The sequence below is a fragment of the Cheilinus undulatus genome, linkage group 11 (assembly GCF_018320785.1).
Source record: "Cheilinus undulatus linkage group 11, ASM1832078v1, whole genome shotgun sequence".
NCBI lineage: Eukaryota > Metazoa > Chordata > Actinopteri > Labriformes > Labridae > Cheilinus > Cheilinus undulatus.
In genome coordinates this window covers 16,568,505-16,595,213 of record NC_054875.1, presented here as the reverse complement: position 1 = coordinate 16,595,213, position 26,709 = coordinate 16,568,505, and the positions used below count along the sequence as shown (strand labels likewise).

At 36.9% G+C, this 26,709-nt stretch overlaps 1 protein-coding gene across 1 annotated transcript in view; it reads right to left on the bottom strand.

The window, feature by feature from the left end:
* cfap74 (cilia and flagella associated protein 74) overlaps positions 1-19,474 on the bottom strand; it is a 74,012-nt gene extending 54,538 nt beyond the window's left edge. Inside the window, 13 exon segments of the mRNA XM_041798707.1 lie at positions 7,030-7,148; positions 8,506-8,664; positions 13,054-13,209; positions 13,292-13,505; positions 13,660-13,817; positions 15,087-15,189; positions 16,428-16,538; positions 16,828-17,001; positions 17,625-17,729; positions 17,822-17,917; positions 18,206-18,367; positions 19,177-19,246; positions 19,393-19,474. Of these exon segments, the coding sequence (XP_041654641.1) occupies positions 7,030-7,148; positions 8,506-8,664; positions 13,054-13,209; positions 13,292-13,505; positions 13,660-13,817; positions 15,087-15,189; positions 16,428-16,538; positions 16,828-17,001; positions 17,625-17,729; positions 17,822-17,917; positions 18,206-18,367; positions 19,177-19,246; positions 19,393-19,474 (1,709 nt within the window).
* Between the last annotated feature and the right edge of the window lie 7,235 nt (positions 19,475-26,709).

The following is a 26,709-nucleotide window of genomic DNA, read 5'->3' as shown; positions in this document are numbered from 1 at the left end:
ACCTTTGCCAGGGAGTACCAACATTGTTTTCAAAGACTCTCTTACCCATTACTACAAAATTATTTTTGTATGTTTTTTCTTGCTGCATATGTATCCCTCCGAATCCTTTTATATCCACACCACATGTTTTGCTTTATATTCTTTTCAAAATTAAACCTCCCAAAAAGTACTTTTCAATATTTCAATAATGTTCTGATATAAGTAGACGTGTCAAGTACTTTGTGCCTGGCATTTTAAATGTTTTTTGCACTACATGTCATGGTCTCTAATTCACAGACATTCAAACACTAATGACTGAGGCTGCTAGATAAAATGCCCATTGGTAGAAAAAACAATTTACTCACATGTGCAAACCATTGGCTGTGCAATCAGGAAAAATTTGGGTTCAGTGTCTTGTTTTGTCTAGTCAAGGTAACACCTTCAAAGGTGAAAAAAAAATTAAGATGAATTGTGTGCCCTGGCAGGTGGTAATGATTTGAGCAAAAAAATCCAAAAGTTATCCCAAGACATAGTCCAAGACTGAATGGCCTTTGAATTTGGATTCAGAAACTTGGTGCGATACTAGGGCTGTCATGATTAATATTTTCTTTAATCTCGACTAATTAAGGTGCGCAATAAGTGCACTATTTTTTTCAATCATGATCAATCACATTCTTTATTCTGTCCCTTTCAGCAGATTTGGTTAAGCCACATCAGTGTCCCTGCAGCTACAGCGATGTTAAAAAGGTCTATCACTGCCCCTTAATGTCTCATTTCTCTTTAAAGAACTCAAACAGTTCAGTGGAGAAGTCAATAGTAATCTGTGCCATGTGTTAAAACCTTTATTTATTTATTTATTTTTTACTGGCCACTTATTTTCTTTAAGACCCTTTGAAAATTCCCTTTTCCTTGGTTAAGTAAGTTAAAATCTTTGATCTACCTACAAAAGCAGGCCAGACAGCAGAAAAATCCTAAATGTCACAAAAATAGTTTTGAATGCAAAATAATGGAATTTCATGTGTTAATCACAATTAACTACAGAAATTTTAGGATTGATCACAATTAGAAATTTGAATCTTTTGACAGCCCTATCTGACACACATTCCACTGACTCTGAGTATGGCAATGCAGTTTTGAAGGTACGCATTGCTTGCCCACCTGAAACTCATGGAGGTGCAGTGGTAAGCACTGATGCCTTGAAACAAAAAAGATTTTGGTTAAGATCCCCTGGCTGGCTGGGGCTTTATTTGTGTAGACATTGCATGCTCTCCCTATACAAGTATCCACCACCCTAAATGGCCTGTAGGTGGGATCTGTTCTAATCCCACAACCATCCTCAAAAGAAATCAGAATAAATTATGCATGCATGAATCAACATGCATTTGTATCAATGCATATTCATGTGTTTAACTGAAGTTAATCAAATGTAGAGGTGTCCCAATTATTTTGCCTGACTCTTTTGTGTTCATAAGTAGTATTGGGTATCAAGAACCAGTTCCAACCTGGATCTACATTTCTGAGATTGGTAGATTTGACAAGGCATGTGAATTATGATTCTGCTTTTAAATCCTGACAGCAACACAAATCTCTCAGGATTAAACCTCAGTGAAATTATGCAGTCCATGAAAACTGGACTCAGCTGCCAGGACCTACTGTTTTGATATGACATAAAATCATTTTTGAGACAGGATGTCAAAAAAGGTTAGAGAAGAGGACCGTGGCAGACTGCAGCGAGTGATCACTAAGCGACACTAAAAAAGACAGTGACACATCAAAGCAAAAACATGCAGTAAAGATAATTCAAGCACAGAAGAAGGCACATTATGATGAGGTGTTTACTTCACTACAGAATGAGCTGCGTTCCTTGTGCTGCTGTTTGCAATCAAACACAATGCCCTGGCCACAGGTAGCATTAGCAGCTGTTCTAACATCCCCTCATACTCAGGTACAAAATACAGTTTTTTCCTTGTCATCCTTCTAAGGCTGGCCACACACTACAGAAATCTAAACGCGGCCTAAGTCACCAGCCTTAGGTATGCAAAGTTTATTACAGATATCTACATCAGTATTTTTGTATCATCACTGAACAGTAGAAACAACTAAAATAATTACCAACACAAATAAGAAAAAAACTAATCTTACTGTATTTTTGCTACATTTTTCTATTTTCAATTTAAGTGGTCACATTTGCCAGGACATCACTGACAGTTGAAATGTCACAACATTAAAGATAGGCTAATTTTTGCTCATGAAACACGTATTACTCCACAAAAATGTTTGAATTTGATCAAAATTCAATAAGAACTAGAATCAATAAAGGTTTAACCAGAATATCTATGACAAAAGTATGAAATAGATGAAAAATCTTTTAATCAAATGTATATTTGTACTTCAGTGAAACGTCTGATTTGTACAATCAGAGTACTGTCAGTCCCTTTCTGACAGAGTCAACTGATGATCAGAGTAACAGGAGGGCTTATGGTGGAGCAGTTTTATTGCATTACATGAAGCAGACATTGACAAGACAGTGGCAACTGAGGTTATGTAAATATATATAGACAGATGGATGAACAGACTGACAGACGGAGTGATAGATAAGCCAACCAAAACTTGATGAGAGAAGATTAAAAACAGTTCCCCTGATCCAAGTCCTGATTTCTGCTTTAACATTTAAAGTGGATGTTTTAGGTGTAGCATGGAGGACATATCATTGGCACACACTGGGCCCTTTTATGATGCCAAAGTTTAATAACATCATAAAAAAATCCCCTCCCCTCTAACCATGGTTTTATTTCATATTTGAAATTGGCATGCCACTATGTTTAAGGAGGTACAGTGCATAACAAATTTATTAGACCACCCTAACCCTTAAAAAAAGCAGAGAGTAGAAGAGGAGATACTGGCTTCTCTCTGTTGTCCCTGTTCTGTCTCACATCTGTCTTTCTTATGACTTTTATGGTATTTTGGAACAGAAATGTATTGTTTTGTTGTATTGTTAGTTTGTTTGACCTTTATCCACAAGAACGCAATATCAAACGATTGATCAATCAATCTTTTTTTGTGTATCACAAAATTCCTAACTGGTTTTCTCAGGACACTTTACAAAAATGGCATGTGGAAAAAAGTTCTGCAGGTGAGTTATGGGTGGTAAAAGCTATTATGGAGGGGATGGCTATCTAGCCTTTTAAAGCCCTTTTTGGCCTAACTTGTCAAACACTCAGGTGAAGGGAGAAGTCACGTGTTTGCTCTTGCTGCTCATCTAGTTCACAGTGGAGTATTTATGAAAACTTTCAAATTTGTGAAAGACAGTAAAGGAGATGTCATATGTTGCGGTTCAGGCCAGTCAGTGGATTTGGATGAGGAGAAATAATAACAGCTGGGGACAAACGCAGAGGCTGATGAGAGGGAGTAGGAGGAGTTACAGCATCAAGTCATGCCACTCAGCTACCCTCATTACGTCAGCAAGGCACTAAAAAATGGCCTCTAGTGACAGGTGGTTGGGTTACAATTTTGAGAAAGCATTTCTCAAGGACTGTGGACCTTATTTGATAAGAAATATTAAGAATTGGGTTAATCAACTGGTAAATTTGGTACTGAATACCAAGGGAAAGACTTTTTAAGCATTTTTAATAATTATTATTTGTTCCCACAAGACTTTAAACACTAAGCTGCCTAAAACTATCCAGCTCTTACTGTCAAAACTGATAAATAGTTTTCAAAAATACCTTAAAACATGTTGACATTACAATGAGCCTTAACTGTACATTGTACAGAGTTAATATAGCATTCTCAACATGGACAATGTAACCTACAAATAATCTGCTTCATAACAATGTAAGATTGAGTCTATTTCCATTCTGATTTGCTCAGTTTGCACTAAGCAAAAACTAAGTATTAGCATAGCCAAGAGAGCAACCAGCCTGTCTGAAAGTTAGTCTCAAGTAGTGATGCCCTGTTTCCAGCATACATACTGGTGTTTATTCACCAGAGTAGATGGAATATGTTGTCAGAGGCTGCTTGTACTGGGACTTGTATGTAACAACCCTTATCTCACATCTCAACTCAAAAGTATGGACAACACAGAGAGATGTCTTCCTCTCAGCCAGGCTTTTCAGCAAGTGTGTTATGGATTTTGTTTCAGTGGAGAAAAAAAACTGCACAGCCCATTTTGGCACAACATAGTAGAGCAAGTATGCTTGGCAGAGGGTGGGGGGATGGGGAGCCATTTTTAGAAATTCAGGGTGAATACAGCATACAATGGGCTAGTGAGGAAAAATCTCAGTGTGTTCCTGGATCTCTCCTCTCCCTCCTGCTCTTCTTTTTTGAAAGCTAGGTGAACTATAAGCTATATGCTGTGGCTACAACTGATCTAAACATTGTGGATAAAAACACTACAAGTGCTAACAAGGGCATACAAATATAAACACGCAAAACTACCAAAATTTAACTCACCAAAACAACTTGAGTCTAAATACTTGGATGGTCAATTAGTGCCATAAATCACAAATAATAATTTTACTCTGAAGCCATTAAAAGAAAAAACAATCAAAGGGGTGATGTATAGATTATTGATATAATATTGTAAGAAGGCATCATGCCTAGTAGAGATGTAGTTTATCGCCATCTATTTAAGATACAAAAGCCCCTGACATTAAGTGTCTTTGCTATTGAATAAAATGTCTCAAAATTTTCAGGACATAATTACCAAAATATTGTTTGAGCAGAGTACAGTTTTGAGAATTAATGTACCTGATTTATTCATATTTGTGTGGGTGAAAAGAGCAGTTCTCGTAATTTAAATTCATTTGAAGGTCAGGGATGTATACTCATCAAATATAACTGATTATGAGAGACCAGGTCAATACAATCTAGACTAGCTATACTGTCTATAACAAGGGTCTTCAACATCCAACATGTCACTCATTACAACTAGGTTTTTAGCAACTCACCTGTGTGCAAAAAAATCTAACAAGAACTGTTACATGAAAGCCTCTGAAACTGTGTACATAGATTTTCCCACCCCAGTGATGTGTCTACTATTAGCAAGCCTGAGAGCAAATTTAATACATTTTATTTTAAAATTTGATGTAGAAACAACAAATGAATAGATCTCAAATGTATAAAACACAAAACTCTGAAAATATGTGACTTTCTTATTCCAGTAAGATGAAATGGAACTGAAGACAATGAACTGGTAGTATGGACTCTATACTGTATGTGTGCATACACCCTATTGGTGAGAAAGTGCATGCTACATGTTAGTTACAGTCATACAACTAGAAGGTGATATGTTCAGACAAGTGGTCCAGCATTCAGTCTCAACTGCATTAGCAATTTCCTGCTGACCCTGCCTCTCAGTCAGGCAGAAAGAAGAGAAGCAAAGAAACATTTAGTTAAGGGGAGCTGATAGTAAGGGATTCACATTGAGTGACCTGGAGAACAATACATTTTGCTCATCCTGTGGGCTGCTTAGAGAGAAGATAGCAAAGACATAGAATGACTCACTCAGTAGAGTCTCATATGAGGAACTGTGAGCGTGATGATCCATATGGGGGAGGACAAGCTTGGCTTACATGCACTCCATCATTTGTTAAAATGACAAAAAAGGTGTGTTTAACTCATCACTGGTGATACATTAGAAGATTTTTATGTGGTAATTGAAATTATACAATACAAATCAACTTAAGTAGAACCTCAAAGTGTGGTGTTGTTGCAATACAACAATTCTGCCTTGGAATCCTAGATATATAGAATGACTATAAAAATAAACTATTGAGAAACCCATTAAAAATCACCTTTGCTTTATTATGTGTAATCTTTGAGGTCTTTTCCTATCCACTTGAACCTGTGAGCTGTGTTACAGGGGGCCCTAGCCCTTGGCAGGGTTTCCCAAGACAAATTGGTCCCAGTGGGTTGTCCAGATTAAGTGACTGAATAGTCCTCCGTGAAATGGGTGCCATATTGGAAGACTGTGGAAACTAGAAGAGGAAGAGGAGAGGGTAGGAGGAGGAGCTAATTTATGACGTTCCAATTATCTATCTGATATGCACAATTGAAACCTGGTTGATATCATCTGATATAATAAAGCTTCCCTCAGGTGTTGGTGACACCCAACTATCTCTGAGAAAGACACAGATGTGAGCTCATAGAGAATTTGACTTATGAGCACCAAAACTACTCCAGCCATCCATGAGTCCAAAAATTCAAGGATTAAGATTTTTTATTTTTGGCCTGAGGCTGGTGGGTATTCCCTTACCAAAACTTAATCTCAGTAACAGACAAATAGGGATGACTAGTTGCTTAATATGGTCAATGTAAAAGAAATGTAAAATGGTGTTTGTGGTTCTGTGAAAACAGAAGAAAAAAATATGCACACAAAAAGGTAGAGACCATGCATTCCAAGCATGAAAAATGTAAAAATGAGGAAGGAAACCTTTAAAAAGCCATTTCAATAATGGTCAAATTATATTATCCCATTTAATGGTTTATTTTGTCTTCAGCTGTTGCAGATTGCTTTCTCACTTGTTTCATCTTTAAATGATTTGGCATATATATAAAAATGTTTTTAACAATATATTTCCTTACCCATTTTTCTATTTTAATGTGTGGAGTGCCTGAACCTCCAGTGTTGTATAAAAGTAACAATGTCTCTGCCTCAGCATTATTTTTTTGATCTATTACCATCTACAGTAAATTTGTTTTGGTATGTTCATGTGAGTACATGAAATGATAAACTTCGAGAAACTCCAGTATTATTCATCATTTTTATTCTAGCCATTTAATGAGAGTCATCCAATCAGACCTTTGATTTTTTCTCAAGAAAGACAGGCTTGACACCCTGTTTAACTCAAGTGCAGTTTTTGTTGGACTTTAAGTCCATTTATATGAGGACCCTGTTGTATGTTTTAGTTTTTGTAAATCATATTTCATTTCAGTGTACTGGTGTGAAATGCAAGCTACCTTACATCACCCTGATTTTTGGCCATTTTGTCTGACATGAAACACCCTACTGTTGTCTGTTTAGGGATTTACATGACATTAACATCTTACTTGATAGAGATAAAATCCTTCAGATTGGCAGAGGCCCCAAGAAGCTTGCAGTGGTTAGTCATGTAGCTGACATTTGTCAGGATGATTTTCTTCTTGTACTTTCTCCCAACTTCAAAGTCCTAAAATAAATAAAGTGTGCAGTTTGTTGCCAGTTTAACAAGGAATCCACAAACATCAGCTCAGTAAACTAAAATTTACATGAGGAAAAACACACATCATATGCAGGTTCACATTGGCAAATGACATTCATCTGCAAAAAGACATGATTACCTATAACAAGAGCAGCATCCTATGTCTCTTTTTGCCCTACCATTCAGTCTCATTGACATTCTTTTAGAGATTATGGAGTATTGGTTGATGTGGTAACATACATCAGTAGAAAATAATGTCATTATTCCCTTTTTTCCAAGAAGGACCCCCTAGACCAGTGGTTCTTAAATGGTGTGCCGAGGCACACGGGTGTGCCTTGAGACAAGTCTAGGTGTGCCTTGGGAATTCGTCTGAGTTTACATTAGTACTACAACTGTGCAAAACTTAAGAGACTATAACCAATGTCCTTACTGCAGGCAAACGTTACACGTTGCATTACATCATGCAGCATTGCATGCTCACTGTCCATCTGTTATCTGTTAAATAAGCAAATGTAATCTGAGGTATGGTGCCTCTAACGGCTTTGAGCCACATAGTTTTGTCTCCATGTTAGCACAAGTCAGATCTTAACATTTCATAAGTGGTTATGAAGAATATCCATGCATTACACTCCACTTTGTAAAACAAGCTATCAAGTTTAGGGAGTAAGAAAAGTGGGACTCTCCTGGTTCCTTGTCATCCTCTGTGCAACCTCTTCCCTTGTTACTTCTCCATCTTAATAGGAGTGACAGAGAGAAAATAGGAACAGGGTGACTGAGGATAAACCTGGGGAGCTGCAGTGTATCACTTGCAGAGTGTCAGAATGCTACAAAAGGAAACTCTGTAACCAAACTGATGTTATTGCTGGCGCTCACTCACATTGCATGTAGTTGGGACATGTTGCTACACATACTAAAAAGGCTATTTTGCAAGGACATAAATATGGTGTGCCTTGAGATGTCAGCTTGATTTTTGGTGTGCTTTGGGCAAAAGAAGTTTGAAAACCACTGCTCTAGACCCCCACTCTAATATAGCTCCCCCCAGAATTTTAGCTTGCATGATGACCCAGTTGAGCCCTACTCGAGATATCATTTAACCTTTATATAAAAAACTTGTGAGTGACAGTGATAACCTATCCTGGTATGAGGCTTAAAAATCAGGTTGTAAAAGGTGGTCTCCCAATCTCTTGGTTAAATCTTTAATCCCTACTTTTTGTACCTTAATTTTAATGGGATGCTGCCCAGCAAAGACACTCAAAGACAATGTACAAGGCCAATATGGAGTATGGACTGGAACTGGTAAGAAGGTTTTAGTGATAAAGGTTTTGTACAACCAGTACTTTGATACCTTGAAGTAGATTATGTCAGGTTTACTGCTGAATGGAGGCCCTTTGAACTGTTTTCCATGGAGTTGTTTCTCAGGCACGTTGAATATTCGACAGGACACAACAGGTTCTTCAGGCTTCATCTCTGTCTGTTCCAATGTAGTTCTTTCATTCCGCAGTTTCTGTAACCGCACAAGGCAGCAAGAGGTGGCAATGTTGCTTTTATGAATTCACTCATTAATTCACTGATACAACAAAGTCTCAGAAAATAATTTTGTTTTTTCTTGACTGCATGGCACATATATGTTCACTATATATGGTAAATGGGCTTGAGCTCATTTAGTTCTTTTCTTGTTGTCTTACTACTGAAAGACCTTTTACACCGCAGGTGTACCCATTAACAACGATTCACTCACTCCACATATTTGTTAAGCACTATACAGTGCTTAACAAATTATCAGACCACCTGTCATATTTGTCTCACAGACCATCCAGCATCATGAAGTGCTTCAGTGTGGACTCTTTTGGCTCACTGGGCTTCTCTGAGAAGTCAGAAATTAATCAAGCATAACATTCAACCACTAAAACTAATTTTTCTCTGCAGGAATGCAAGTAAATAACTATCATTTGACATATTAATCAAGAAATAATAATGTGCTTTACTATTTTTTTCAGTTTTTTTGTAAATCAGTAAATTTGAAAATTCATGGATAACAATAATAATTATATTTTAGTGTTAAAAATATCATTTGGGTTAAAGAGCTTCCAGATATCGGTGTTAACCATTGCAGAAACATAAAAAATGATTTTGGTTATGCAAGTGCTGTTAATTTAGGGCAGCTGGCATAAACCTTACTTTGGGTGGTGGTCTAATAAATTCATAAAGCACAGTATATATATATATATATATATATATATATACAGTTGAAACCAGAAGTTTACATACACTATATAAAAAGGCACATAAACTTTTTTTTCTTACCGTCTAACATTAAATCAGATTGAACTTTTCTTGTTTTTGATCAATTAGGATTACCAAAATTATTTCTATTTGCTAAATGCCAGAATAATGAGAGAGATCATTTTTTAGACATTTTTTTATTATTTTCTTGAGAGTCAGAAGTTTACATATATTTCATTAGTGTTTGGTAGCATTGCCTTTAAACTGTATGACTTGGGGCAAATGTTTTGGATATGCTTCCACAAGCTTCTCACAATAGTTTGCAGGAATTTTGGCCCCTTCCTCTGGGCAGAACTGGTGTAACTGAGCCAAGTTTGTAGGCCGCCTTGCTCGCACATGCCTTTTTAGCTCTTCCCATAAATTTTCAGTGGGATTGAGATCAGGGCTTTGTGATGGCCACTCCAAAACATTGACTTTGTTATCCTTAAGCCACTTTGTAACCAGTTTGGCAGTATGCTTAGGGTCATTGTCCATTTGGAAAACCCATTTGCGCCCAAGCTTGAACTTCCTGGCTGATGTCTTAAGATGTTGCTTCAGTATTTCCACATAATTTTCTTTCCTCTTGATGCCATCTATTTTGTGAAGTGCACCAGTCCCTCCTGCAGCAAAACAACCCCACAACATGATGCTGCCACCCCCATGTTTCACAGTTGGGATGGTGTTCTCAGGCTTGCAAGCTTCCCCTTTTTTCTCCAAATGTAACGATGAGCATTATGGCCAAAAAGTTCAATTTTAGTTTCGTCAGACCACAGAACATGTCTCCAAAAATTAAGGTCTTTGTCCCTGTGTGCATTTGCAAACTGTAATCTGGCTTTTTTATGTTTCTTCTGGAGTAATGGCTTCTTCCCGGTAGAGCGGCCTTTCAGCCCATGTCGGTACAGGACTCGTATGACTGTTGATAATGACACACTCTTACCAGCTTCAGCCAGCATCTTTACAAGGTCTTTTGCTTTTGTTCTTGGGTTGAGATGCACTTTTCGGACCAAAGCACGTTCATCTCTGGGACACAGAACCCGTCTCCTTCCTGAGCGGTATGATGGCTGGACATTCCCATGGTGTTTATACTTGCGTATAATTGTTTGAGCAGATGAACGTGGTACCTTCAGGCATCTGGAAATTGCACCCAAGGATGAACCAGACTTGTGGAAGTCCACAATTCTCTTCCTGATATCTTGGCTGATTTCTTTTGATTTTCCCGTGATGTTACACAAAGAAGCAGTGTGTTTCAGGTGTGCCTTAAAATACATCCACAGGTGTGCCTCTAATTAACTCAAATGTTGTCAATAAACCTATCAGAGGCTTCCAAAGACATGACATCATCATCTGGGCTTTCCCAAATTGTTTAAAGGCATAGTAATCTTAGTGTATGTAAACTTCTGACTCTCAAGAAAATAATAAAAAAATGTCTAAAAAATGATCTCTCTCATTATTCTGGCATTTAGCAAACAGAAATAATTTTGGTAATCTAATTGACCAAAAACAGGAAAAGTTTAATCTGATTTAATGTTAGACTTTGAGAAAAAATGTTTATGTGCCTTTTTATATAGTGTATGTAAAATTCTGGTTTCAACTGTATATATATATATATATATATATATATATATATATATATAATGATACTTTGAAGACAGCATTCCTGTCTAATCAGCATCTATTACTAACCATTGTATTTCAAAATTTTGATATTCTGGAGTATAAAAATATAATGTACACACATATGGCCTTTATTACGTAATTTTTAACTCTCTTTTTTGCTGTTGTAAAACCAAGCGTAATATCGATACTTTATAATAATTTTTCACATTCATCACTTCGCTCCACTCCTTTTCACACTTGCAATCACTGTGCTGAGAAGTACCCTTAATGAGGACATAAATCTGATCTGTATGCACAGAGCAGATATCAGTGCCACTTGACTGGTTTCCTCCTCAGAGCTCTGAGCTGCTCATAGCACTGGCATGGAGTTCTCAACGGCACAAGTCAACCGAGAAGTGATTCCTGTTGCCCCACATCTCAATTGTGTGCGTGTGTGTGGGATGGATTAGAAAGACAGCCAAGTCCTCTTAAAGATAGTGAGCTTGTGACAATAATCACCGGTACAGAGAAGCCTAGAGAGAAAGGCACTTAATATTAAAGTTTGGAGGTAAGTAAAACAGAATGAGTCTGCAGCTATATCAAGTGTGTAATGTTAATACACTTGTGAGCTCAGGAAAGATGTCAAGAGGCACTGTACTGAGCTTATAAATTTTTGTGACTTTTTGGCTCTGTATCAACACAGTCATCAGTCTTATCAGTAACTGAGAGTAGAATAAACTATGAGTTTTAATAAATGAGTGTGACTGCAAATCATCTGAAGGGTATTGCATAGTTATTGCATATTGCAAGTTTGAGTTTGCTGGATAAACAGCTGAATACCAGTAAAATCTCCAGCAACTGTACCATTTTTTTTCTGATAAACAACTTTACTTGCACACAGTGGTACATATTATGAAGGTTGGAAGGAAACCCCTAGATGCCCCCAAAATACTGAACCAAAAACTTGTACTATTCTATAAATTGTTCTTTTATTGATTCTTAAATGGACATTTTCTGTCAGTATTAGGATTGAAGTATGTAACCTCTGAATCCTTCAAAGCAGTGTGACCATGGACATTTCAGTACCACCCACCTGTTGCTTACTTGCTTTTTCAAATTAGTGAGTCTTTTAAGAAAATGCACCTAGTAATGTTTATGTTTACTTATTAGTTAATGAGCAAATTTTACACACTGAAGGAAAAAAAGCGTTTTTTTTTTCAAGTGGCGAGCCCACCGGGCTTTGCAACATGAGCTACACACAGAGCAGTTTGGGTTGAACAGGTCACTCCTCTTTTATACTGATGCCAGTGAATCACTGATTAATGGCCAATCAGGAAACTGATTTATTGGGACAAGTCTAAATTTTAGCACCAACATTCGAAGGCATTTTTAAAATAAATGCTCTCAATAGTGTTGGCGAATCCTACATAAATTCTAAAAATATCATCAAAAGGCCCTCCAAAATTTAATTTAAAGCCTTGTAATTCCTTGTGTTCTGCAGCCTGATTGTTGGACTGGGAAAGATTTAGAGGAACTTCTGCTGCCACTGTGATACATCGATATGTGGTCCCTCTCTTTATTTTTCACTGATGATTTTACACAGATGATGTGTAGGTTACCTTTCCAAAGCTCCCCCACTAAATGTGGGTGTGCCAAAGAACTAGCAGTTGTTTGTAGTGCAGGGAAAAGTACATGATCCCCACTGGTTTTCCTTCAGCAAAATCTGACAGACACACAAACTGCTTGGACTTAAACGTCTGTTCAATCACAGTCCTAGGTTACCTAAGGCCCCAGTCATTCTCTATTAATCTAAGCTCAAGAAGCTTGATGAAACAGCTTTGTTGTTTGCAGTTAAGTGTAAACATGATCTACTTAACTTAATTATTAATTTGTCTTAATTTCTGTTCTCAAGAAATATCTAATTAGAATTTTTCTGTGAGAATTTCATATACATTGGGAACATCAACACAGGGTTATGGGTGTTTCATACAAGTAACTTGCACGGATTTGCAACTGGTTGGCTGTTTGTGAGCACCTTGTAGTTTTTTTCCCACAGCCCTGGGAGTTCTGGTTCATTCATCCTCTCAGCATGGCTTTGGTAATCCTCTGCCTGTTGCATGTCTTCCTTTAGGTCTTCGGTGTCAGAGGATGCTGATGATGAGCTGCTGTTATCACTGAAATCTCTTAACTGCTGGACAAATACACACATATGCACTTGAAATCTCTATATAGCCCTTTCACAAATGTATTTTCAGATGTTATGGACCACTCACGACTGTGACTTCCTCCTCCCTGGCAGATGAGGACCCATCATCCAAGTGGAACAGGAGCTTTTCTCTTGCCTTCCCCTGGGATGAGAGCTCGTCAGTAGTAGAGGGTTTGCGCAGAAGTGGTGTATGCTTCTCTCTGCTCTTTACCAGCTGTTCCTCCTGAAGTATTTTTGCCACAATCTCCACTCTCTTTGACCTCTTTCTCTCTTCAAATTCCCTGAGAAGGGCAAATAAACAACACTGCGTTATACTGAAATGCAGTTATGTATTCTTCAGCACACAGTGAGGAAAACACCCACACACTGCTGCATGGAGTGGGAGTGGAGGACACGCATGTGGGAGAGGAGAGGACAGGAAAGAAAAGGACGTACTCTTGTTTTCGTTTTTGGTCCTCTAGTTGTTTCTGTTGGTGCATATGCTTGATACTGTTGATGCCTTGAGACTGCAGAGATTTTGTCAGCTGTCTCTGTTGATGCTCCTTTCTCTGTGCATTTGCTTTAGCCCGTCTTTGCTGGACTTCCAAGCTTTCCTTAAAAATCACACAAAATAAACAAAGCTCAGTTCTATCCCTTTAAGTTATATGAAGAGGTAATCATTAGAATAAGGGGGATGAAAGTTACACTGCTGCTTTTCCAAAATGATATGATCAGTTTGTTCAATGTTCAAATTATCACAGATATTACATATCTTAAAACATTTACATGTACAGTATATATTGCTGCCTTGTACTCATGTAAAAATAATCATATCGTAAAACTGGTGCCTATTAGGTGTCAGAATCATCATTAATATATATTTTTTCTCTTAAAGTTATGTTATGCTCCTAAAATTAAAATATTAAATTATTCATATAAAAAGGTGCAGTGTGTTATATTTAACATAGTGCCATTTAGCCAAATAAACTTATTAAAAATGAAAAATATTTATAAATTGGCTTAATTAAATTAGTGTTAAATCACCTAAATAAGAATAATTTATTTCTATTAACTAAGAATAAACTTTTTATTCCCCTCCATGAGGTCCACCATCTTGGATTCTTTGCATTTTGTATGTTTCTTCAGTACCACAGAAGGGACCAAATAACAGAAACCCTTTTTATAATATATTTATAAGATACACCAGGAGACTTTGGCACAATACGTTGTCCTAGTCCAAGCAAAATTGATGCTTGTGGAGCTGCTTTTGAAAAACATGGACAGTAATGGGTTAATGGAGGTTTTAGTTAGGATGGAATTTTGTCTTATATTTGAACACAGTGCATTTTTAATTTCGACACACAGGTGCCTTTGTTTTCACCCCGTCACCTTCCAGGCTCCAGAAACTTTTGCAAGCAAACAGTAAATCCAAATGCAAATTCATATGATCTGACAGAACTACATATTGTAAGTTAAAGCACATTTTACCGTTTTCATTCAATTTTGCCGAAGGCATTTCCTAGTTCTTAAAGTGCATTCAGATGTAATAGTAATTATTACTTTTACTGGAGTGGATTTAAATACAAGAATAAATTATGACTTATTAAAAAAATACATTATTAATGTACCATGATACTTAGCTCTAGGCTGCTATAATCATTAGATGAACAACAGAAAACTAAAACGTGTTGAACCTTTAAACTCTAATTTTGCATAAGCAAGATTGAACACTTTAGTAATTGTTATTATTTATCAAACATGGAGTGCATCATTTAGGCTAGTCTGTTATTCAAAGTAATCACATATTCACCTCAGCATTGCCTTGTGTTGTGTTTTAAAATGACGACTATAAAAGTAAATAATTAGTGGATAAGTGCCCATACTTTGGTGGCTGCTATGTTTGACATTAATGACATGACAGCCTGTGTTCTCTTCTCCATTATCTCCTTAATCTGTTGATTCTTCTCAGCCTCCTGCTGATGAATCCTGAAAAAAGTACAGTAAAGATTAAAAATGAAGAAAGAAATCTGATAACTCCACCTTGACTTAAAATTCAAGCTTTAGCACTGAGATTAATAAATACCATGTAAGTTATGTAAGGTATTGCAAGGATAGTTTGATAATGAATAATGTGAACATCTTGGTTCAGCTGTTTTTGGGAAGCTGAAAATGGAAGAAAAATGCAAATGTTGATTAAAGGCTGTGGCTGTTTTTCGAATTTCTTGACCTCACAGAGTAAACATACAAATGGTTACTTCTTTGACGGAGTACAATTTGATTAAAGATGAAAAACTCAGACACAGCTGACACTTAAAATCATTGAAAGTGATCCTGAAAATAGAAAAGAATCCAAAACAATAAAGCTTGTACCATCACTGCTTTTCTCCTAAAGGAACAAGTTCAGATCTGTTGTTCTCAGATTAGCTGATATTCTCGGTGACATCTTCTTAAAGGCATGAAAAATGGTAATCAAAATAAGAGCCCTGTTACAATTGTTGTATTTATTATTAAAAATGTTATTTGACTTTAAAGATGTAATGGTACATGCAACTACAAGCAGTTTGGTTAATGAAATAAACAGAAGATGACTCTGAACAACTATGCGGTGTTTAATTTTGTTACTTTCTGACTTACCTTCTTTTTTATCATATTACATGTAAACATGATGTGATTTTAAGTTGGTTATTTCAATCATAGTTTGACAACAGTTGGGTTCTATGGTACAGGGGAATGAACTGCACAGCCTTCATCTTTGGCTTCTTAGGTACTACTTAAAGAGACCAGCTCATTGCTGGCATTTTAACTATAGTACTTCCAGCCTTAATGCTTAACGCTTAGAGGAATGTGAAAGGGCTATTTTTTGCATTTCAAATTATTGCTGCAATTTGCAAAAAAAAAACAAAAAAACAAAAAAAAACATTTAAAGTGAGTCAGTGTGGAGTTGGACAAAAAAAACTAATCTTTTGGATAATTTAAGGTTTCCTTTTACTTTGTGTATTTCTTATTTTCATGTCTAAACTGAATAATTCTATGGTACATATTTCCCCTGAAATTTACACCTTTCAAAGTATTTTTCCTGACCCTCTTAGAAAACTATTTTGTCAGCGCTGGTGAATAAGAAACCACACAAACCATGTTTAAACAAGTTCAAACAAGTCTGCTGAGTCAAATTACATTCCTGATCAGGTCCAAGAATTTTTTATTGAATCCAAACCTTTTTTTACCTTTCAATTGTTTTCTTCAGGTGTTTTGCGGCTATCTTGCGGCTTGCCTGGACCTCCTCCATTTTCTTCTGACATTCAGTGCCCTCTTTCTCTAGCATTAATGCCTGCTTACTATGAGAGCAGAAAGACACATATAATCTAGCTATTTTTACATGGTTATACAAAGTACATACACATATATCTAATCACTAGCTTTTAAAAAGGGAACTGTGAAAATGGTTTTCGAAGACAAAAACATGTTTGATAGGGAAGGGGCACTATTAACAAAGATTGAGGCATCATGTGGCATTTAATTAAGCCTTAGTGTACGAGTGAATTTCATATTTATTTCTTTTATGAACTTTGAATACTTTCCAAAATATAACAGAGCAGAAGAAAAAAACAAATCTCGTTTCCCTACTCCCTGAGAAGCTGTGACTTGAGCTGCAAATTCTTGCTGGCTTTCCTCTCATGGTGCAACCGTTTTACTGCCTTCTGGCCCTTATTGACCTGGAAGACCTGCTCCTCCACTTTCAAATCCTCCCAGAGCAAGGAGAGCCTGCCAAGCTCCACCTCAACCTCTGCCAGCTCCACTCTGAGTAAACGGATGGAGAGTGAGATAAATGTAGATGGAACATGTTATCAAAGATTCTGTCTGATGGTATATACAGTATATTATCTACAGGGCTCATGGTTACAAAAGAGGTAACTAGACATATGTAGTCTGAAGCACTGTGCAATTTCGATATTTTAAGTCTTCACTGAATTGATGGGCCAATCAACAAGAACATCTGGTCCAAGAAGCCATACTAAAACAGGTGATGTTATAAACCCAAGGAAACAGAATCTGAGTTAAGAAAAAAAGAGAACTTCTAACAGATTTTCAAATAGGGCTTAAACTACCTACACTGCACTTAAATATATTACTGTTTTATCAAGTCCAACATATGAATAGTTTTCATGTATATCAAACCCATAAGGACATCCACATTTTATGATATTTGCCGACGAATTCAGTGCCTTCTAATAAGGACCATTGTATATTGTGATGCAGCTGTATAAAGTATCAGGTGATAAAGCCTTTAGATAAAGAAAGGCCTCGTATTTGGAAATAAAATCAAAGTTGGTGCAGTCCAGTTGTTGCAGGTATGACTGACATACTGGCACCAAAAGATCATCACCAAAAAATCTTACTGGCAGTCTCCCTCCCTGACTCACTCTTGTTGCTTCAGCTCACTGGTGATGTTGCCCTCCAGCTCCATATCACTCTGCAGCTTTTGACACAGATGCTTATGCTGGGCTCGCAAACGAAATACCCCCACGCTGAAGAATAAAATACAAATAGAGTGCCTTGGAGTTGGAGAATATAGAAAATCTGCATACAAATATAAGGTGATAGTTCATTTTAAACAAACCTGTTATCTGCTTTCTGTTGTTCTATCTGCCTCTCCAAAACATCCCTCTCCTCCAACAAACTGTGTATGTTCTTATGACAGAGTTTAAGTTCTTCTCTGAAACAAATATGTGTATAATATCTGATCAACATTTTAAACATAAAATTGAAAAACATTCAGTGTTGAAGGGAAAAGTTTAACAATTTTAGGAGACATTATCAGAGCTGGATTAGTGTAACATATCATATATGTAACAAGGTAATCCACTGAAAAAAAGTTCAAAGGACAGAGTGGACACAAGCCCATGTCAAAAACTTAAATGTTCCCAGTCTTATCTGTGCAACAAAACCATCTCTGAATAGGGTAACAGAGTGTCAAAAAATAAAAGATTTTAACGGTCCATACCTGGCTTTAAGCACACAATTTTCTTTCTGTTTGTGCAAAGAGTCCAGCTGGTCCAGGTTCCTTCTCAGCTTGAACTTCCGTGCTGTTATGGCATGAATCCTCTTCTCGCTACTGTCAGCTGCAGCCGGAAGGTCACCATCACCTTCATCAGCATTTTCCTCTCTTTGGGCAAATGCAAAAGTATTTGGGAAAGAAAGTGGGTTTCATGTTAAATCTGACCATTGCATTAGAACCAGAGTTTTACAACTTGGATGGAAAATCAGCCAATTTAGTAAAAAAAAAAAAAAAAAGAAAATGAAAAAAAAGAAAAATCGAGATGATCACCAAAACTGTTATATAAGTTATCTATTTGCAATCTACTGTCCAAATATTAGGGATGCGTGATATTACATTTTTGCCAATACCTGATATGCCATTATCTAAAAAATAATTTTAGTATTTACCAATATAGATACCGAAATTCAAATGTAGATCATACCTAAAGCTTCAGTCCTTAAAACGCAACAAGTTAGAAGAGAAACATGAACAAATAGCCCTAAAACACACTTTAAAATGTAAATAGTGGTGATTAATACAAAGAAAGTCATCTCACCACAAAACCAAACTGATTGGACTTTTACTTTGAATAACCCAATGGAACTTTACTGTACCTGTCATGTTGTAGTACTGGAGAGCGTTCTTGGTCTTGTCTGCCCCCACATATATGCCCCCCCCCCATCCAGCACCATTGAAATGATGTCAATTCAATGTAGGGCATTTCAACATTGAAAAATCATCATCTATACTACACTGATTCAACAACAGTTTTTCAAACATTGAAATGGTAACTGTAACTAAACATTGAAACAACGTAGATTTTTCAACATCAACCAAAAATAACCAATCTGACCAAAATCCAACATTGAATTAACATCTTTTGCTATCTGGGAGTGCTTCCCTCCCAAATATGATATAATTCAAAAGAAACTCACTCAGACAACTCTTCCAACCACTCCAAATCAGGAGGATGGGCTTGTTTATCATCTCCCAAGGTGTCCAGGACTGAACCATGATCAGAAATATGTGGCATCATCACAGTTTTTAATGAAAAACATAAACAAAATTAAAGATATAATTAATTATACAGACCAAAATTAGAGAGCAAGCAACATTTTGCAAACAAGGTAACTACAGGTATTGTCACTCACCCTCACTGTCCTCATTAGTGAAAAGCTGAAGTTCACTCCTGTCTGATGCCACTTGAGGACTTTCCCTTTCTTCATTGTCCATTCTGCTTTATCTATAAAGCACACAGGTGCATGTTATTAGAGAAAACTGTATGGCCTATAGCCAGGGGTGAAAAAAGTACACGACTATTGTACTTAAGTAAAAGCACTGGTCTAAAAATATACTCAAGTACAAGTAAAAAGCATTCAATTTAAAGTACTTATGTTACAGGCTAAGCCTGGGTAAATAAACAAAGATTTAAACTACTAGCACTAACATCCAGAGTATTAAAGAAAAGAGAGTCAGAAGAAAGATAGGACTGGTTTTCAATACGGGAGATACAAGCACCTGCACACTGGTGTTTTCTGGGCCTCAAACCTTGTTAACTTCAGTGATCAGCGAGCCCAAGCTTCAACAAAGTTCAGTTTTAGTTTACGCTGGGTTGTAACTCAAAATTAAGAACCAGTTCGATTCAAGTCCTTGGGGATTGGTCAGTTGCTTAACCCCTTTGGAACATGAAAACCAGTCCAAAACAATTTACAAAACAGAGAAGAAAAGAAAAAGAAGAGGACCTCTACAAAGCTTATCATTCTTAACACTTAAGTTTCGAGTACTGAGTAGATACTAGGGCTGAATGTGAATGATTTGGGAAAATAATTGTGATTTTTTTTTCCAGTATTGCATTTGTGATTTGACATGTAATGTACCTCATCTTATGTATTTTTAAACAAACAAGCAATAATTCATTTCATCTCAAAACTGACACTGTTTTAGATAGGTTGAACATAAACTCTTCTTTCCTTTAGGCCAGACCTTTATGTAAGGATGACATAATTTAATGCATAATACATATCTTTATCTACTTTGATCACAGTAAATGTAATGATTTAACTTAAACTCTTGTAGCAGTCATCAAAACTAGGGCTGAATGATTGTGAAAAAAATATCTAAATTTTGGTTCATATTGCAGATACAATATTGATTGTTGTATTGAAGGGAACAGGAATTTTATGTCATTCTCATTTTAGATAAGGAAAGTACAAATTTAATGAACTATTTTTGGGAAATGATGCATCAGTTTTTGCATGTTGTGTAAGAGTGTTTCATCTCTGTATGGACATGTTTTTTCTCACATTTCAGGTCAAAGAAAAATTGACTTCTGGTATTTCAATTGCAGTGGGGCATATTGCGATTTTACCTAAATTTTGACTGATTACCCAGCCTTAGTAGCTACTGAGAAGTAAAATATAATCTTTCCTAATTGGCAGTAAAAATTTGAAAATATGGATATCCACCCAAGCTTTTCAGGTATTCACGCCTCTATAATAAAGTAAAATATAAGAGCTGTTTTGAAATGTGATGCTGAATCATTCTCTCACTAGATTCTTGACTGATATTAGCATGTCGTTCACTCGATACTTGCTAACGCTAGCTTCAAAGGTTCACAGCTAAGCTAAATATAGCGGTTCATTTTTAAAGTGAAACACTTCATGTTACAAAATTAAGCAGTTACCTTGAGCCTCTTTTGTCTCTTTATCGGCAACAGGCAAACTCTTCCCACAGTTACTTTTGCTCCAGCGAAAGTGAACTCAGTGTTTGATATGGTTGCCATAGAGACGAGAGGCAAGAGACAAGGCTTTGAAGTGCCGCTAACTGTAGCTGAATGACCCGGAAACCGTACACAATCCACAATGATGGAGGACCTTCAGCTCTGAGACGTAACTGCTGGAGTTGAGGATAAAGTCGAGAGGGGGCTTCTGATGGAGCTCAGAGAGAGGAATTCTAGGATGAGCACATGTGAGTGTTTTTTGTTTTCCATTTTTTTCTCACAAAGTTAATCTATGGTAGTTTAAGGAGCGTAGACAGTGCAGGTTTGTGGACAAAAATTACAATTTTGCGGGATGATTTAATGACAAAGTAGTTGTTTTGGTTTATTTCATTTGATAACAGAACAAACAGCTCTGTGGTGGATACAGGGGCAAAACAATAATTGTGCAAATCACAGTGGGCTATGCCAAAATATTATCATACAGAATAAACTGATGTGGACAAATCTGAAAATTAAGGTATATTAAATGACTAACATAGCAAGGAACAGACCAACAGGAATAAGAATGAAGAAAAAAGAAAAAGATCTTTATTTGAGTTTTTAATTGTTGCAAAACTGAATGATGTGATTATTTAGCAAAAATCAAATAAAAGAGGACCCATGCATAGGCACAGATCCAAGAATGTTTAATAAACCAAAAAAGAAAGAAAAAAAACAAGCTTCTAGAAAATAGATAGTGCAAAATTAAAAAATCTAAAAATATCACCGGAGACACTGGGAGTCAGGGGGCACGGGAGACAAATATATAAAGAACCATTCACATGCAGGGGATTCACAACGAACTGACACAGCCAAGAAGAGACACTAAATGCACCAGGGCTGATCAGACACAGGTGTGACAACAAAACACAGGTAAACTGAATGAGGTGAAGTCAAAGGGTGGAGGGAAAAACACAAGGGCAAGAAAAAAAAAATACACAAGTGAGGCAAACTACAAAATGAAACAGGAGACACTGAAGGGTGACAAGAGAATAAAGGAAAACAAGACAATAACACTTAAACTACCCTGGGAAACACAAGGACAAAGGAATACAGGAAGTTGAAACTAACGCAAAGAGCTAAGAAAATAATAATCTCAAAAATAACACCAGAGAATCCAAAACTATGAAAAAGGATTTACTTTCAAATTAGTCAGATTTTAGATGGACGACTTTCTCCAAAAGGAGGTGGGGCCATACTTTAAGGGCAAGGAGTAAGGCTTAAAATTTGACAGAAAAGTCAGCAATCATAGAAAACAGAGGAATTATAGGCCTTCATCATTTTACAGCTGATTGAGAGGAGGAACATGGATTATACAATCCCTTATTGCTCCATGAATATGGCATCAAGTATACTGGACAAATTGTCTTTAAGGGGTCTCCTTCTTCAGCCAGACCTTCACAGAAAAAAGATATAAAAGATATAAGTGGAAGCTTTGAACAAGGTCTTCTTGAATTCAATGTATCCCACCTCCCCAAACATGCTCAAGAAAATCCCACTGGAGTTTCCCAGGGGTGGAGCTCTGAGTCAGATGTCCCAATTCAGCTTCACTACATCTGAGGGTTACCAGGTCTGTCCTCCATGACCTGTTCCAGCTCAGGAAATAAAAGCAAACTCAATCATCAACTTTGGCAAATAGTGTTGTATTACACACACTTATAAATCTCCCTAATAATAGATCACCTGTCCAAGAACACCAGTCAGCTTCACATTGTCAAGCCATTCCATAGTGACTTTATCCCAGCTGAACAATAGATTGCCCAGAATTTCCCCTTTGAGAAGTATAATCTTATCTATTTTAAACCCCTTCTAGGACCTAAAGACCACGAACACTGCATTCAATGAATTGTTTTTTAGCAAATGGTCAATGGTCATTTTATTGATGAGGTGCAAATATCAACATGTAAACTGTAAAATACCTTAAAAAAAAAAAAAAAACTATATTGAAAATCGCAGACATGGCATGTAGAATTCAAGGCATCATCATTTTTTCAAGTTAAATATGTTGTAAGTACGGACTTTATTGTCTTTGAATTTTTATTTTTTAACCCCAGCCCACAAACCACCTCAAATGAAAGACTATGAGCCACAACAGTTATTGTGTTTTAAGGCAACAGAGAAACTTGAAGCCAAGCCTGTATAATGCCAGCTTGTAAAATAAATCAAATGTAGCAGTGCTAAATCCAGTAATAAGAAGAAATCCCTCTTAAAAATGATGGTTGTTAGATAAAAGAAAATATAACAAGATGGCTAATATAATAATGTCAGGCTCTCAGTCACCCGACGATTAGGACTTAAAGCATTGTTACTCTCTGTCAACAGAACTAAGCATTCATGTGTTATTTCAAGTATCACTGTTTAAAGATAGCACTTTATTATTTCCCTTCAACAAAGATTGAATGTGATGATCTAGTGTTTTGATAGATATCTAATGCCATTTAAGTTAAAATAGCAAAGCTGTCCCATATTTCCTAAATTGTCTCCATGGATGGATATCAGTCAAACCACACTCAGCAGAAAATATCTCATTTGGCTCAGAAAGAATGATAAATCTGTGAGTTATGCAAAATCTTTTGTCAAGCATGCAAGATGCTGTATGGCGCTATCTGATTTACGCTGGAATAAGACATTTGGGGTGATCAGTATTGCGCTGGCAGAATGAGCATTTACAGTAAAGATTCTCTTATTTGCAGAAATAAATCTTTCTTTCTAGTCTCCATAATGTTAAAGAGGAATTCAGAAGAGGGCCATAAAAAAGGTGTTTGCCCTGCAGTGTAACACATTGAAATTGTGTGATACAGGAATAGCTCTTATCACCATGGGAGACAGAATAAATAGATAGTAGGCAATGAATGTGAGAGAGTGTGATGGATGATGGTGGGCAGGATGAAGGCAAAGCCAAATTGCTGTGAGGGAAACAAAGAGGGGTACCACTCTATAAATACCAAGTGCAGTTCATTCCAAATGTAAGGTCCAGTATTGGGGGGGGGGGGGGGTGAATCCCCCTTAGGTTGAGGCAGTGCAGATGAGGTGCACAGCTGCAACCACTTAACTCCTCTCGCAAAGCATAAAATGCTCCATCAGATGAAAGAAATTTAAAAGCCAGAACATTTTCAAATAATGACCAATGGATTTACTGATGAGATTGGGAGACAGACAGTAATATCAAAAATACTTAGCCTGCATGATGTGATAAATTGAACTTTAAACAGCAACACCTTAAGTGCAGTCTTGAGGGCCTTGATGTGTTTTTAAAAATATCATAAAAAGATTTTTTAAACTGCAGGTCATGTCAAATTTTATGGGATAAGACAATATGCATACTCACCAGAAATATTCTAAAATTATCGCATTGATTATTAATAGCCAAAAGGAAAAAAACAGTAAATTGTACTTCAGCAGACGTACTGATCTATTACCTCCTATATAACTGATTTACCCAACAAAGAATTGTATGTATTAAAAATGTAAAATCCACTAAGCTCTTCTGTTCAGATTCTCCAATACTGAATGGGCCATGGCCATGGGCCATGGGCCACGTGGTATTTTTATTTAAGCAATATCACATGAGAAGGAGTGATACTGAAAAGCAATGCTGCTGTGGCACAAGGCTGCCATAGATAATCACTATTTGATATTGCTTTTATACCACAGTTCAATGACCAAACTATTGAATAACCATTAAAATAAAAAAAATCTACTTTTTGCTTCACCAATTCAACAAGTCCCAAATCTTTGAAACTGACCTGTTGCCAAGCAGCCAAACATTCTTCTGCACTCTTGCTTTTTTGTGTCCATGGTTACCACAGACAAGCTTCATGAAAATATATTTGTATGCTTTATTTAATCATGTGGAATGTTAAACTGGCTTAGGTAGAGTAAAACACATTGTGTAGCTATAGTAGTGTTTTTTTTCCTGTTCATCAGCACTCATGGCATGCCTCCTGTCCAATCAAAATACTCAGTCTGTTCTTTAATACGTCCTGTTTTGCATTCTATGGGTGTCGTTTCTGAGAGTTGGATTGAATTATAAAAGCATCCACAGTGTTTTGTGTTTATCGGGGGCATTAGTGGGGTTTCACACACAGACTGAAAGGTTTAAAGTAGAGAAATTACAAGGAAAAGGGGAGGAGGGGGAGGAATGATAGCGTGTAATTGAGAGCTATATGCTGGATTATGATTTAAGTGGTCTTATTAAAGTGTACAACATTCAATTAAATCTCAACTGGGTTCCTGAAATGACTGGATTAACACAAATTAAAGCCTTTGATCCATAATGCTGGGAGTGTTATACAACCAAGTGCTGGCTATCAGAGAAAACTTATGAGCAATAGGACAGAATTACACCGTGAATGCTTTCACTGTCTGGATGGAAACAGTTGAACTTCCAGAAATAACTTCCACTGCATTTGAAAAATATTCAGAACCCCATCCAATTTTTTCAGTTCTGTTATGTTGCTGCTTGATGTTACATTTTCAATATTACACTGATGTAAGTATTCAAACTATTTTCAAAAACACTTGAAATTTAGCTCAGGTGTCTTCAATTTCTCTGGATCTTTGGTGAGATGTTTCTACACATTGATTAAAGTCCACCTGTGGTAAAATCAATTGACTGGACATGATTGGGAAAGATACACACCTCTATAGAAGGCCTTACAGCTGGCAATGCATATGAGAGCAAAAACCAAGGCATGAGGTGAAAGGAGCTTCCTGCAGAGCTCAGAGACAGGATTGTTGCACGGTACAGATCTGGGGATGGCTACAAAAAGACATTCTGCTGCACTGAAACTTCCCAAAAGCACAGTGGTCTCCATAATTCTCAAATGTAAGAAGTTTGGCACAACCAAGACTCTTTCAAAAGCTGATCAAAGCAATCAGAGCAGAGGGGCCTTAGAGGTGACCAAGAACTCAATGGTCACTCTGACTCCCGAGATATTGTCTGTGTCTGAAATCACTCCCTGTTCAACACAGAGGGCACTTTAATATGCTATTTTGTGGTGGTGTCAGGGTTCTGAGAATTATGGAGGCCACTGTGCTCTTGGGAAATTTCAGTGCAGCAGAATGTTATTGTTGCCTTCCCCAGATCTGTGCCTTGCAGGCAGTTCCTTTGACCTCATGGCCTTTGCTTTTAGTTTTTGCTCTGATATACATTGTCAGCTGTGAGACCCTCTAGACGGGGGTGCTTTCCCAAATCATGTTCAATTAATTCAGTGTAACATAGGTGGACTCCAGTCAAGGTGTACAAGCAGCAAAGATGCAGAGAAATGAGAGGCACCTGAGCACCTTTCAAATAAACTTGAAAAATTAATTCTAACATTCATTTTCACTTTGTCATTATAGGGTACTGAGTGTAGATTAATTAGAATAAAGATGATTTTTACTGTAGCATCAGGCTGCAACATAATAACATTGAAAAAAGTGACTGGGGTGTGAATACTTTTTGAATGCACTGTAGCTCATACGACTAAAATCGACCTGTGTGTTTTTTCCCAGTTCTCTGAGCAGTTGTGAAACTTTAATACAGTTTTACATTATTTTTTGGGCTGATCACGCCCACCCTGTGTTAAATTATTGGGAGGGAGAGGTCCCAACCAGAGTCTCTCTTACTCACTTTGGACTGGAGTCCCTCATGTGCTGACCATAACCGCCTCTCCCTTTTGTCCTTTTGCCACATTAGTGATGAAGAACTATTGATATCTCCATGAGT